Source organism: Suricata suricatta, chromosome 14, assembly GCF_006229205.1.
Source record: "Suricata suricatta isolate VVHF042 chromosome 14, meerkat_22Aug2017_6uvM2_HiC, whole genome shotgun sequence".
In the NCBI taxonomy this organism is placed as follows: domain Eukaryota; kingdom Metazoa; phylum Chordata; class Mammalia; order Carnivora; family Herpestidae; genus Suricata; species Suricata suricatta.
This window is the reverse complement of record NC_043713.1, coordinates 61418562-61432419: the sequence shown is the minus strand read 5'-3', so window position 1 is coordinate 61432419 and position 13858 is coordinate 61418562. Positions and strand designations below refer to the sequence as shown.

At 50.1% G+C, this 13858-nt stretch overlaps 1 protein-coding gene across 3 annotated transcripts in view; it reads left to right on the top strand.

The window, feature by feature from the left end:
- DGCR2 (DiGeorge syndrome critical region gene 2) overlaps window positions 1-13858 on the top strand; it is a 93231-nt gene that overhangs the window by 56626 nt on the left and 22747 nt on the right. Inside the window, exons 3-5 of one of the 3 annotated variants that reach the window (XM_029921343.1) lie at window positions 2648-2770; window positions 5359-5569; window positions 7495-7571. In XM_029921343.1, the coding sequence (XP_029777203.1) occupies window positions 2648-2770; window positions 5359-5569; window positions 7495-7571 (411 nt within the window). Of the gene's footprint in view, window positions 1-2647; window positions 2771-5349; window positions 5570-7494; window positions 7572-13858 lie in introns of all 3 variants that reach the window. The other 2 variants (XM_029921342.1, XM_029921344.1) reach the window with 2 other exon arrangements.

Below are 13858 nucleotides of genomic sequence, written 5' to 3'. Positions count from 1 at the left end.
GGACAGGATCATCTGCTGTTTTGCTCACTGCTGGATTCCGCATGCCTAGGAGAATGCCCGGCACACTGAGATGGAAGAGAAGTGGGAGGGAGAGGGAAAGTTGCCTTGGGTTGTCTGCATCCTGAAACTGGTTCTTGGAGCTGACTGCACGTCTATCAGCTCGTACCTGCCAACTGGCCCCAAGGAGGAACGCTGTCTGTGGGTTGCAGAAGGCAATCTGTGTTGTCAGAGGTCATCCTAAGAGGTCTATAAGGATGTTACTCCAGTGAGCTCTATCTCCTCCTCAGCCGCACCCATTTCCTGCTTCTCTTGGCCCCCAGGACAGTGGGAAGTCCCTTATCTGTGCCGGTGGGTTCCCATGGTGGCACTGAATAAGAGGGTATGGGTGATTGGCTGTGAAGAGAAATAATAGAAAAGAGAAGGGCTCAGAATTGCCACCTGAGCAGGAGAAGCCTGTTCAGTGCAAAGTGGCTTTCCCCATCACCACTTGGCTTTCTGGGGACTTCCCTGCGTGTGCTTTGCCTGTTGCCCCACACCCACTCCACAGTCAACCAGCATCCAGGCCCCAGCAGTGCACTCTGTTACCCTTTCTTTCTCTCCCCGCCCTGTGCCCCAGATTCATGTGTCTTTCTGTGAGCACTTTGGCCTCTCTTGTACTGGGTGCTGCTGTGCTGGGTCTGGGGCAGAAGCCAAGACACAAAGTGGAATCGCAGGTCTTGCTCATCGGAGCAGACAGGGAGACGTGTGATCCAGGTGTAGGGAAACGTGCATTCACCACACCCACACTTGTCCTCAAGCTTGTCCCAGACGTGTTTGCCTTTGGCCTTTGCCTGGGCTGTGCCCTCTGCTAGGAAGCCCTTCTGTTCCCTTCTGTCCTTATCTCCGGTCCTCCAGCCTCCAGAAGCCCAGTGTGGTTCTCCCCACTCTTGTGCCTGCCTCCCAGGGAGTGATTTGTAATCTGATGGCTCCTGATCCCCATCACATGCCTGGGAAGGGAAACACTTGTACTTATATTTAGTGGGAAAGGAACCAGAGCTGCTAGGGCTCATGACTTACCCAGGGACTCAGAAGGAAATGAGGAGGAGCACACACAGAGACTGGTACCGGTGGTTCTGTGCAGCCCTTTGTAGGGCAATGAAAATATGCAAACAGCCTCAACTTTGAACCAGAGGGGATTATAATAATTAAACCCATGCACAGAATACTGTGCACCCATTAAAGGTGATGTTCTTAAGCACATATCAGAACATGGAAAGCTATTTATAATCTTAAACTTACAAAGCAAATCATAAGATAGAGTGATGTGATCCCAATATTTTTAGGGATTTACGTAGAAAGAAAAGACTGGAAGGGCAGCAGACCCTAGCATAGTAACAGTTTATGTGTTTTGGCTTTTCAAACTTTTGCATGTCTTAATTATTCCACATGGATTATTATTTTATAATGAGAAAAAAATAGTTTATTTATGAAAACAATGTCAGGGTCTGTGGCATGAGCAAAACCAGATAGCTGGAGAAGCTTCAGTCAGGTGGGGCACCATGGAGTCAAGGAAGGTGGGTGTGTGGGAGGCCACCTGCCACGCCATGCCCATGTCCCCCACATCCCCTGCCTCAGGCCGTCGAAGCCGAGCAGGCCTCGTTCTGCGATGCAGCCGTGCAGACCCAAGTTTGACGCTGTCTGCCCTGACGTTGCACCAGGTGTCCTCACTGCACCAAGATGCCCCTATGCAGGCAGAGTGGGGAGGAAGGTGGCCCAGGTGAGATGTTGCCTCTGGCTCTCTCTCGTTCTGTGCCTCAAGTACATTGCCTGTCTCAGCATCACCCTTCACCTTGACGAGGGGGGAGAGTGGTGCTCTCTGGGTTGGAGAACCTTCCCCCCCACCTCCTGCCAGAGAGACTGTGGAAGCACCGATATGTGAATTGCTGTTAGACTGTGGTCCATAAAACTAGAATTCTTCCTTATCCTCAGCTTCCTGCTCACACGTCCAGCTGCGCGTGAGGCCAGCTGCACACCAGGGCCTGTGCCAGGTGGCCAGGAGCCAGGCAGGAATGTCAGAAGGCCCTGGCCTTAAGGCTGTGAAGGGCACCCGCAGGCAGGTGCCAGACGTCTATTAAATCTGTGAAACCTTGCTGCTCAGACCCAGTGCAAGTAATGCAAATGAGGGTGTCTCACACAGTGGCTCCCCCTGTATACTAACGAGAGGCTCCCGGGCCGTTGGAGTGGAAGGGGGAGCCTGGGCTCTGGAGAGACACCTCCCCACTCATTCTCTGTGGAACCGGAGCTGCTGAGGATTTTTAGGAGGAATGACTGACCCTGTGCGGTGCTAGCAGTAGCCTCTTAGAAAATGCAGTGGAGAGATTTCATTTTGTAGTAGTAGTAGTAACAAAATGAAACGTAGTTTCAGTAAGAAGTGCATGTGATCCATTGGGCCTGAGCACCGAGGTTTCATAGATTTTTTAAAAGAACAAATGAATAACTGGAATATGTGCTGCCCCCCGCCCCCTCGCAACCTGGTTTTCCCAGCCCTGAGTAGGCTGATTACTCGAGGCTTTCACTTGGCACTGGCCATAGAGAGCCACCTGGGGCTGTGTGCCCCGCCGCTGCATGAGCAGTGCTTACAGCCCGTTTCTCTTCTCACTTTCCAAAGTGACCGGGGAGTCTCGTCCTTACCATGGGAAGGAGGCTGTGGATCCGAGGCCAGGCCGGACCCGAGGCAGCGACCCCAAGCACTTCCACGCGGTGAACGTGGCACAGCCTGTGCGCTTCAGCAGTAAGTTGCAGACCTGCCCTGTCCAGGACCTCAGCCTTACTGCCCAGCATGGCCCCTGGCTGTCCTAGGGCCACTCGGCTGGACGAGTGGGATGCCTCCTAAACTGGCCCTTCAGGGTGGTCAGGGGGCATCAACCTCCTTTGATGACTGAGGCCATACAGTGACCCAGCCCCTGAGTGGTGAAGCCATGATGTGAACCCAGGCTCTGGAACAAGGCTGCTCGTTTCCATAAGCCAGCAGCCCTTTGGTAGATGGAGAAACAGGCTCCAAGAGATGAGGTCCAGCTGGTGGGGTAGGAAGGCTCTACCTCTGTTGTTAAACCATTTTGGAAAAGACTAGTTATTTTAACATTAAGATTTTAAAGGAGCATTACAAGATTAAAGGTTTGAAGAAAAACCACGCCAAACCCCCCCATCCTAAACAGACATGAAGACATGCATAGGTTCGACATGCTAGGACAGGAGGAACTCACATATGATGTGTCCACTGCGGTCAGCCGTGTTGACACTCAGCGCACAGACACTCAGCACTGGGGAGCACCTCAGAGTCCAGCCCCCGGGTGGCACCTTAGTTCTGACAGGGACTGAATGAGCTGGCGGCAGGGGTCAGCCATCCCATAAGCCCTGATACTGTGCCCGGCCTTGATCCATAATAGCTGTGAACTGCAAGGATTCTCGTGGTTGAAGGGGCATTGGGCAAGCTTGGCAGGTGAAGAAACCAAGGCTCTGAGAGGTCAGCCCATTCAAGGTCACACAACCAATGGGGGCAGAGCCAGGACTCAGCCCAGTAGAACCCTGGCTCTGGCTCATGCATGCCCTTTTCATTGCTGACTTGTTTTATTTTGAACAGGTAATACTTCTATCGAGATAATAAATCCACAAATTTCAAATGATTAAAAAAAGATGAGCCAGTAAAAAGTAATGTTCCCCCCATCCATTGTCCCAAGCCACCAGCATCTGTCCCCAGGGGGTTTCCTTTGGACCTATCCCAAGGTGGTGGCTGAGGAGCCCGGCGTGGAAGCCTGCCCTGCTGCTTGCCAGCTGAGGTGCTTGACCTGTGTACACCTCGGTGTCCCCACCTCTAGCCTGGGGGCAAGGCAGAACCCACTTGGAGGGGCTGTGGCAAGTGGAACACGTCACATGTCGGGGCTTAGGAACCACTGGTGATCCTGCTGCCCCTCGAGCCCACGCCACACAGCAGGCACATGCTGTGCATGCTGTATACCTTCCAAGCAGGAATGCTCTCAGGACTGACTCCTGGTCTACACTGAAGGGCCCTTCTGCACACTCCTCAGTATGTGAACAGACCCTCCCCAGTGGGCAGGTGGCGCTGTCCCCCTGCCTGCATTGTAGCAGTGCTGTGGCATGCCTCAGTGGCTACAGGCCAGAGCTGCCATTTCCTCTCTTGTAATCTCTGTACCTTTGTTAATAAGTTGCATGCACATGCTCTAAATAATAAAACAGGAACATCTACCTTTCACAAGTTTTACTAGCTCCACAGAATGTAGGTGCATTAAAAAGGTGCATTTTGTTAACAAATGGCTTTCTTTGTTTTTGTTTTTTTAAGTTTATTTATTTATTTATTTAGAGACAGGGAGGGCCAGAAGGAGAGAGAGAGAGTCCCAAGCTTTGTCAACACAAAGCCTGATGTGGGGATCGAAACTCACAAACCACAGACCATGACCTAATCTGAAATCAAGAATTGAACACTTAACCAGCTGAGCCACCCAGGCACCCCAACAACTGGCTTTGTTACAAATTATTATTCCTCATCAGTGTGCACTTAGGAGGTGGGTACTCCAGCATTTGAAGGTCATAAATGCTGTAGCACAGGTCATAGATCTTACCCAAGGCCAGCCGTACAGGGAGTCTTCCTCACCTGGGTGGCTGGGTCCCCCTGGCAGGAGACATCTGGGCTGGCCTGCCTCCGGGAAATGCTGGCTCCGACAGACTACTCCGCTCCTGCTTGCTAGAGAACCACCTGGGCCTCTTTTTCTCACCTGTGGGTGGCAGGGGCTGGTCCTGTTACCCCAGTGGCACTCCTGGCTCTGATCCCCTGAATTTGTGTTTTAGGGGACGGCTGGCGGGTACCCACATGAAGAGAAAAGGAAAGCTGAGGAACGGGCTTGGGAAGCAGTACGCCTGCTGGTCGAGTAGCCAGAGAGCCGAGTGTTGGGTCAGTGAGGGTGGTCTCAGACCGGAGCCTTTCTACAGGCTCCCACCAGGCCTTGCAGTGAGCTGGCCTGGAGAGACCTGCCGTCTTGTCAACCAGACTTCATCTGAGAATGAAATCCGCTTTACCAAAATGCATTCGGCAGCCAGTCCTTATACCAAGGAAATCAAGGGCCTTACAGAAATGAGATGAGTCCCTGAATGTGCCTGTGCCTCAGGCAGGGTCTGGGTCTTAGAGATACTTGCATTTCACAGCATATGTGGTCTTACAGGCAGAGCTTGCCTCTTGAGCCTGTTTCTCTGTTTTTTTCTGGGGTGATTTCTGACCTTTGCTCAGATGCAGCATATCTAATCTCATTTTGGAGTGAGGATCCTAATTTAGGGGACAACTCCCCTCCCGCCCTTCATGTTTCCTAGGGAAATGCCCGACAGGATGGCACCACTATGAAGGCACGGCCAGCTGCTACCGGGTCTACCTGAGTGGAGAGAACTACTGGGATGCCGCGCAGACCTGCCAGCGTGTCAACGGTTCCCTCGCCACCTTCTCCACCGACCAGGAGCTGCGCTTCGTCCTGGCCCAGGAATGGGACCAGCCAGAACGGAGCTTCGCTTGGCAGGACCAACACAAGTGAGTCCTGAGCCTGAGGTCAGGCCACTGCCAAGCAAAGAGGATGCCCAGTGAAGACATGGTTTCTGGCCACTCAGGACACTCCTCAGGCTTTGCTGGCAGCCGGCATTTTGGGGAAGCGCACCCCTGCCCACTGGAAACAGAGATCTGGGGGTTAGAATGGCCATCAAAGGGATCTTGAGAACTCTCAGAGGTGCAGAGATGGGCAGCCACATTATGTCACCTCGGGCCAGCCCCCTTCGTTGGCTCCCATCTGTGGGTTCAGCTGCAGCTGTGTCAGGAGGAGCTGTTTGATGGACTTCATGAACCTGGCCTGAGGGGCACACAGTGGGTGGGGATCTTGGAAGGATCCAAGAGAGTGGCCTCTGCCAGGCCCTGTGCTTAGTGCTTTCCATGGGTGCCCTTTTTCAGTCTTCCCAGAAACCACAGGAGGCCAGTGGGTGAAAAGACAAGCCTGGGGGGTGCACACAGGACTGCAGGTACACTTTAGCTGGGGCATGCCTGGGTTCTAGCCCAGGCTGTCGAGCTCCAGAGCCTGGCTCTTGTCCCCAAGGCTCTCTGACATTGCAAAAAGTGTGGAAATTATAGCCAACTGCCAGCATTTCCCAGGCCCAGAGTTTAGGGAGTTTTGTTAGAGGGCAGGTATGTGCCAAAGACTGTGGTGTTCCTCCTCTGGTATTGGCATCATACTGCCCCTTCCACACTGGTGGGGGGTCAGGGAATGGATTGTAGGTGTGGCCAGATGGCCAGTGCTCCCTCCCAGGGATCCTGCAGAGCTTGATGACCATGGCAGGTAGAGAGCAAGCCTTCATTTCAAGACCCTGACTGGATTCGGTCTCCACCATTATGCACTGTGACAAATCATGAGACCTTGCCATTTTCCTTCTACAGCTACAAAGTGAGACAAATAACTTCTAGATCTTCTAGATCACAGGGTGATTGTAAGTCCATGGAGAAATGAGAGGGCTCTGCCCACTGGGTAGAGAAGCTCCCAGTCTCCCCATAGCAGGCGTGTGCATGGCAGTAAGCTAAAGGGACGAGAGTGGCATCAAGCCAGGGCTCCCACAGTGGCATTGGACCTGCTGATAGGCATCTCCAGAACTGGGGCTTGGAAGGCTAGAGTGAGAGGCACACACTCAGCAGGTGGTTGTGGCAGTCGGCCAGGTCCATGTGCACGGCCCCCTCGGTGCTGTGACGTGCATGTTCAGGAGCATACTGCAGGTCTGGGGCGAGCTGGCTCTGAGCAGAGACCAAGCAGGAGACCATGAGCACAGTTGTATCCAACACTGCAGTGTAGATTCATAAGGGCTTGTGTTTTATTCAGATGTAGTTCACACACTATAAAATTCACCCCTTTAGAATGCACCACTCTGTGGTTTTAGTATGTTCACAGAGTTGCATTCATGAAGCTATATATATTCAACATGAATAAGACGGTCTTGCTCAGAATGTGAAAACTTTATTGGATCAGCTGATAAGAATAGTCTTGGCAGGAGTTACCCACAGTATACCTTTTTCTGACCTGTAAATTTATTGTTTAGAATTTTAATGCATTTTATTGAAATTAAGCTTCAAAACTTAAAAAAATCATTAATATTTTGGAAGCTTTTTTTTTTAAGTTTACTTATTTTGAGAGAGAGAGGGGGAAAAAGAACAAGAACGAGTTGAGGGGGGCAGAGAGAGGGGAACAAAGGATCTGAAGCAGGCTCTGCAATGGCAGCACAGAGCCAGATGCGGGGCTCGAACTCACAAACCGTGAGATCATGCCCTCAGACAAAGTCAGATGTTTAACCAACTGAGCCATGCAGGTGCCCTAGAAGCTTGGTATTTTAAAGGTCCGTATAACTGTAAGATGCCCACACGTACGCTGTTGACAGCTGTTTCCTCACTGTGCTGAAGTCTCCTGCCTTTCTGCCCTGCTGCAGGTTGTGGGTTGGCTACCAGTATGTCATCACCAGCCGGAACCGCTCCTTAGAAGGCCGCTGGGAGGTAGCGTTCAAGGGTAAGTCTTTCTGGTCTTTCAGAAGAGTTGTTGAGTTTGATGTTGGGGTAGTGCATCATCCTGACTAGGGGGTACTGTTGGGGGCTCCCCATTTTCTCCCCAGCAGTGCCTGGCCTGTACGAGTGCCCGGTGCAGGGCTCATGGAAAGGAGCGAGCCCTGGGTTGCAAGGAGCGCTGTGATGTTGGGCAGGTCCCCCAAGGCCCTTCTTTCAGGCCCCATGTGGGGGCTAGAGCCTTCTCCAGATTTCTAGGCTGTCCATTTTCTCTTTAAGTTAAGGACTGTAATTGGGATATAAAAATGAATGTACAGAGTGGAAAGCTGACATGGGCCAGAGAGGGAGGGATAAGCCTCTAGGATAGAGACATCCAGAAGTAGAATCCAAACTGGAAGGAAAGCTATCAGGGAGATGGAATTAAAACAGATTGGGGGGGGGGGGCGGGGCGGATGTGTGTGTGTGTGTGTGTGTGTGTGTATCTTTAAGGATTCTGTGCTGAGCTGCTTGAAAACACCAACGTAAAAGGAAGCATGTCTGCTATGGGCAGCTGAGTCCTACCCCCTGCCTGTCCCTCCCCTCCTGCCCTATTGCCCTGGCACTGGCACATTTCTCCCAGGCCCTGGCCATGGCCTCTTCACTTGCTCCCTGAGCTATGTTCCCCTGCCCTGGCCCTTGTCAGGCCTCTCTTTGGGGCTATTTTTTGGGCCTCTGGTTTGAACTTGGGTCTTGTTCTTTTTCCCCAAACATGTCCCAGTCCCACTGTGGATGTCTTCAGTGTCTCCAAGAAGGACAAGTGAGGAATGGTGGTCCCAGGGACTCCACACATCTCACTCTGTCCACCTCACTGTGGAGTCTGAAGGGGCAGTGAACTCAGAGCCCACCTGTTTCCCAGCCTGAGTGGCTGTGTGGTAGATCTATACAGAATGATTGGTGAAAGCACAGACAGGATCGGTGTTCAAAAGCCTCAGGCACCTGACTTGCCCAGAGAGAAACAGGGTCCCACGGGGCAGGGGTGCTGAGCCTGGTAGCTGGAAAGGGGCAGGGAGCAGAGATGGTGTGCAGAGGCCCCAGCAGAAGGGCCTCACCTACAGCCTTTGCTTCTACTAGAGAAATCATCCCATTCTTGTATCCTCCAAAATAGCCTACTGTAGGCATGTCCCCCCATTTGCATACCCAGAGTGTGTGACTGTAATGTTTAGATTTCCCACCAGAGTAGATGACAAGCCCGAGAGTCACCATATGCCTTGTAGTGGATAAATCTAGTAGCTCCTCATGGCCCCAAGTACAGCCATTGGATGTGCATCCTAGGCGAAGGCCCATTGCCCTGGCCCCAGCAGAGGGCACTGACCTTCAGGACAGTATAGACACTCCTGGACACTGCTCTCTTCTTGACACATGGTTAAAAAGTGGAGACATGAGTCTGCATAGCATGATAGCATGTCTGGCCTGAGCTGGGGACCATAGGACCCTCATTTCATCCCTGCCACGAGAATGACAGAGGTCCCAGGTAGGCTCTCGTGGCCACGCTTGTCTCCATGGATGGCTCCACTGGGGCATTCAGAGAGCAAACCTGAAATTAGAAAAACCAAGTGTGTTCACGCTGGCAGCGGTGGCTCAGTGTGTGAGGGGCCTGAGGCAAGAGTGAGGCGCTCACACGGACGATGCTGTGGCCCCACTGTATGGCAGCTCTGCATGGGTGCAGCATGTTATTGGCCGCTTGTGCCTGCTGTAAGTAGACCCGACAGGTCTGTTCTGGATTTAAGTAGTAGCCACAAAATGCATATGTGACTAAAAAAATTCCTCTACTACAAGATAGCCGACCCAGATACTTGACACTGCTCAACATCATTTGTTCTGAGTTCAAAGAAATTAAAAAAAGAAAAAAACAGAAATCCAAATGTAGTACCTGAATTCTTTTTTTTTTTTTACATCCAAGTTACTTAACATATAGTGTAATAATGATTTCAGGAATAGAATTTAGTGATTCATCACTTACATATAAAAACAGTGCTCACTCATCCCAACAAGTGCCCTCCTCAATGCCCCTCACCCCCTTTAGCCCTTCCCCCAACCTAACAACGCAACCCTCAGTTTGTTCTCTGTATTTAAGGATCTCTTATGGGTGGTGCCTGGGTGGCTCAGGCCTAGAGCCTGCTTCAGACTCTGTGTCTCCCTCTCTCTGCACCATCCCTGTTTATACTCTGTCTCTCTCTCTCTCAAAAATAAATAGACATTTAAAAAAAAAGTCTCTCTGGTTTGTCTCCCTCCCTGTTTTTATATTATTTTTGCCTCCATTCCTTTATATTCATCTGCTTTCTATCTTAAATTCCATCTGTGATTGAAGTCATAGGATATTTGTCTCTCTCTGATTAATTTTACTTAGCATAATAGTTCTATCCATGTTGTTGCAAATGGCAAGATTTCATTATTTTTGATCACCAAGTAATATTTCATTGTATATATGTACCACATCTTTATCTATTCATCCATCAATCGACATTTGGGCTTTTTCCATACTTTGGCTGTTGTTGATAGTGCTGCTATAAACATTGGGGTTCATGTACACCTGTATCCCTTGGATAAATACCTAGTAGTGCACTTGCTGAGTCGTAGGATAATTCTATTTTTAATTTTTTGAGGAAGCTCCATACTGCTTTCCAGAGTGGCTGCACCAGTTCAATGTACCACAGTGAATTCTGGTGCATACCGGATGGTGAAGGGAGTTATAAAAACTTTGGTGGACAGTTAGGGAAGCTGAGTCAGGATTTATAGTGGAGATTGACTGATGGATTTTCAGAGATATGACCATAGTGTGGTGCTGTGGACGAATGTGGAGGATGAACTGCTGTGATCCACGACAGAGCTTCATAGAGGTTCATTATATTCTTCCCTCTGCTTTTGTGTCTGTTTGGAAGTATCCATACCAAAAGCATCTTTAAAGGTTTCTGCTAAGAAACTGCAGCATGAAGACAACACTGAAAACACACCCTCAGCAAACAAGACAGTGTCAGAGCCCCCACTTCTGCTTGGAAAGGAGCTGTTTGCCAGATGCCACCTGCTTCCAAACAGGGGATCCAGCAGGGCCTGTTGGCCCACAGATGGTGCATCACAACAGCAGTGGGAAGCAGATTTGTCTTTTGTCATCAATGGCAGACTTACCCAAAGAAAAGACTATGCCTAAGAATATGAGCAAATGGTGGTAGGAAGCTACCATGGGAAGATATTTAAAAATACTCACATCAGAAGCACCTGGGTGGCTCAGTCGGTTAAATATCTGACTCTTTTCCTATTTTAATATTGATTTCCTTTTTTGTTTGTTTGTTTTTATATTTATTTCGAGAGAGAGATAGAGAGCAAGCAGGAGGGATGGGCAGAGAGAAAGGGAGACAGAATCCCAAGCAGGCTCTGCACCATCAGCATGGAGCCTATCTCGGGGCTTGAACTCATGAGCTGTGAGATCACAACCCAAGCTGAAATCAAGTGTCAGGCACTTAACTGACTGAGCAACCCAGGAGGCCCAAGCATCTGATTCTTGATTTTGGCTCAGGATTATCTCACAATTGAGCCTTGTTGTGGGCTCTGAGCTGACAGCTCAGAGCCTGCTTGGGATTCTCTCTCCCTCTTTCTGCTGCTCCCCTGCTTGTGTGTGTGCTCATGCTCTCTCAAAATAAATAAAATTTAAAAAAAATAGTCACTTCATTTACATCCAGAGTTTTTCTGTGAGTTTTATAAGTGTGCGTTGTGTATCAGCACAGTGGTGCTTGCAGAGTAGTATCCATAAACATGTACCTCTTAACCCATGTATGAACCACCACACTCCCCAAGTGCGTTTTTAAAATTTTTTAAATGTTTACTTATTTTTGAGAGAGAGAGACACACAGAGCAAAAGCAGGGGAGGGACAGAATTTGAAGTAGGTTCCAGGCTCTGAGCTGTCAGCACCGAACCTGACATGGGACTCAAACTCACGAACCACAAAATCATAACCTGAGCTGAATTCGGGTCCTTAATGACTAAGCCTCCCAGGAGCATTTTAAATTTGGAGCTCTGCTTGTGAGAGGGGCCTCCTCCCACAGTCTCTCCCCCAGGAGGGAGGCTCTGCCTCTGGCTTCTGTCTGTACAGCCCCACGCCAGGGTTCTGAGATCCTGACACTTAAGGCAGCATCCAGGTTCTGGGGTACCCTCCATGGAGCCTGAGAGCTGCCCCTGCCAGAGAATATGGGGTACCATTTTTATAACATTGATGACCCAAATTTGAAAGCCAATTGTCTAAAGGGAATCATCCCCATTTTCCCATAAGCCACTCCACAGGGCCCCAATGCCATTGCTATTAGCAGTGTCATTTCAGTTTCTGGTTATTATATGTGATATTTATATTAGAATATAAAAATGGAAGCCTCCTGTGGGTTTGATGTGCCCACATTGTGTGATTTGCTTACTTAAGACATGCTCAGCACTTGACCTCACTATCTTCCTGTCTCAGCATGTACAACTCTAGGGGCTCACTCCTGTCACAGGCCAGGTCCCTGAGTCCTTCTAGCAAAGCAGTGACCCTGGGGGTGGTGTGCGATGCCCAAAGCAGTCTGTGTCACCCCTCCCCTCCGTTCTCTGCTTCCATGGCACTGCTCTGAGGCCTTCATCTCCAAGCTCCAGCTTTCTTTTTTCCTATAGTAGCTGTGACCTTCTGACTTCATATATACTTTACTCATTAGGTTTGTAAGTCATCTGTTTCTGGCTTTTATACCCCCACTCCGATGTGAGCTCTGCAAGGCAAGGATCTCTGCCTCTGGCTACTGCCCACTATACCCCGAGTGCCTGTTTATGGGATGGGCGCTGTGCGTGTTTGTTAAATCAGTGGGAAATATAATTAGGAGGCTTTGTTAGATGTCGTTGGCTGCTCAAACAGAGTACCACGAATTTGTGGCTTAACACGGGTTTACTTTGTCACAGTTCTGGAAGTGGAAGTCCAAAATAAAGGTGTCAGCAGGGCCGCCCTCCCTCTACAGTCTCCAGGAGAGTCCCTCCTTGCTTCTTTGCCACCGTGTAGTGGCTCCAGTGTTCCTTGGCTTGTACAGCCACACTCCAGGCTCTGTTCCATCTACCATGGCCATTTCCCACGTGTGCCTCTGTCTTCTCCGTTATTGTAAGGACACTGTTCCTTGGATTTAGGACCCACCCCAAATTCCTGATGGTTTCACCTTGAGAGCCAAACAAGGTCACGTTCTAAGGTTCCAGATGGCCATGAATTTGGGGGATACATTCCTCAACCCACTGCAGATGCTAATTGAAGACCACACTGAGTGTTTTAGAGATGAGCCACATATAGTTCCTGGCAGAGAAAGGATGGAGCATTTTTTTAAAATGGAGTATGAGATGCCATAGAGAGGGCAAATAAATGAAGACTTGAAAGGAAGTAAGTTTGTCAAAGGGGATATGGTCTTTTTAGTCACTGGTTTCAAGAAACTGCAGGCCCTCATGATCTCAGGGTAAACGGGGCTTCTGACCACAGAGTGAGGAGGCCCGGGTGGTCCCATGGTCACCAGTGGGTGAGAGGAGCCCCCTCCACTCAGCCCTCCCTGTTCCCTTCATCTGGTGGCTTAAGGGGCCTAAGTCACCCTCACCCCACCCCATCTTCCACTCTCAACTTGGCTTTGGCAGGTTCAAGGCAGTGGGGGGCGCGGGGGAGGGAGTACAGAAGGTAGGAACCAGGTCCCAGGACTCTACCCTGACAGGTGATTAGTGGTCTTGGTCAGAGCTTTGCAGTACTGCGCTGAGATTGTGCTCTGGACTGGCAGATAGACTCAGGGCTAAAGACTTGTTTTTTTAATAAAGGATGAGATGAATCTGTTCATTTTCAGCCCATGAGACAAGAAGCCAAATAGTGAAGAAAATAGTTATTTTTTATTTCATTTTAAAAGTTTTTTTAACATTTATTTTCGAGAGGCTGAGAGAGAGAGAGCACAAGTGGGGGATGGGCAGAGAGCGAGGGAGACACAGAACCCGAAGCAGGCTCCAGGTTCTGAGCTGTCAGCACAGAGTCCAGTGTGGGTCTCAAACTCACAAACCGTGAGATCATGACCTGAGCTCAAGTCAGACGCTTAACTGACTGAGCCATCCAGGTGCCCCAAGAAAGCTGTTTTTAAGAACAGAGGCAACTCCTCAAGTGAAGGGGCATCTGAAGGAAAAGAAGAGGGCCACAAGGGGTACAGGAGGCCTTGTTGGGGAGCAGGGGGCCTGGAAGAAAGATAGCAGTGCTCAAGGCAGCACCTATTCTTAGCAATGGAGGCAGGCTC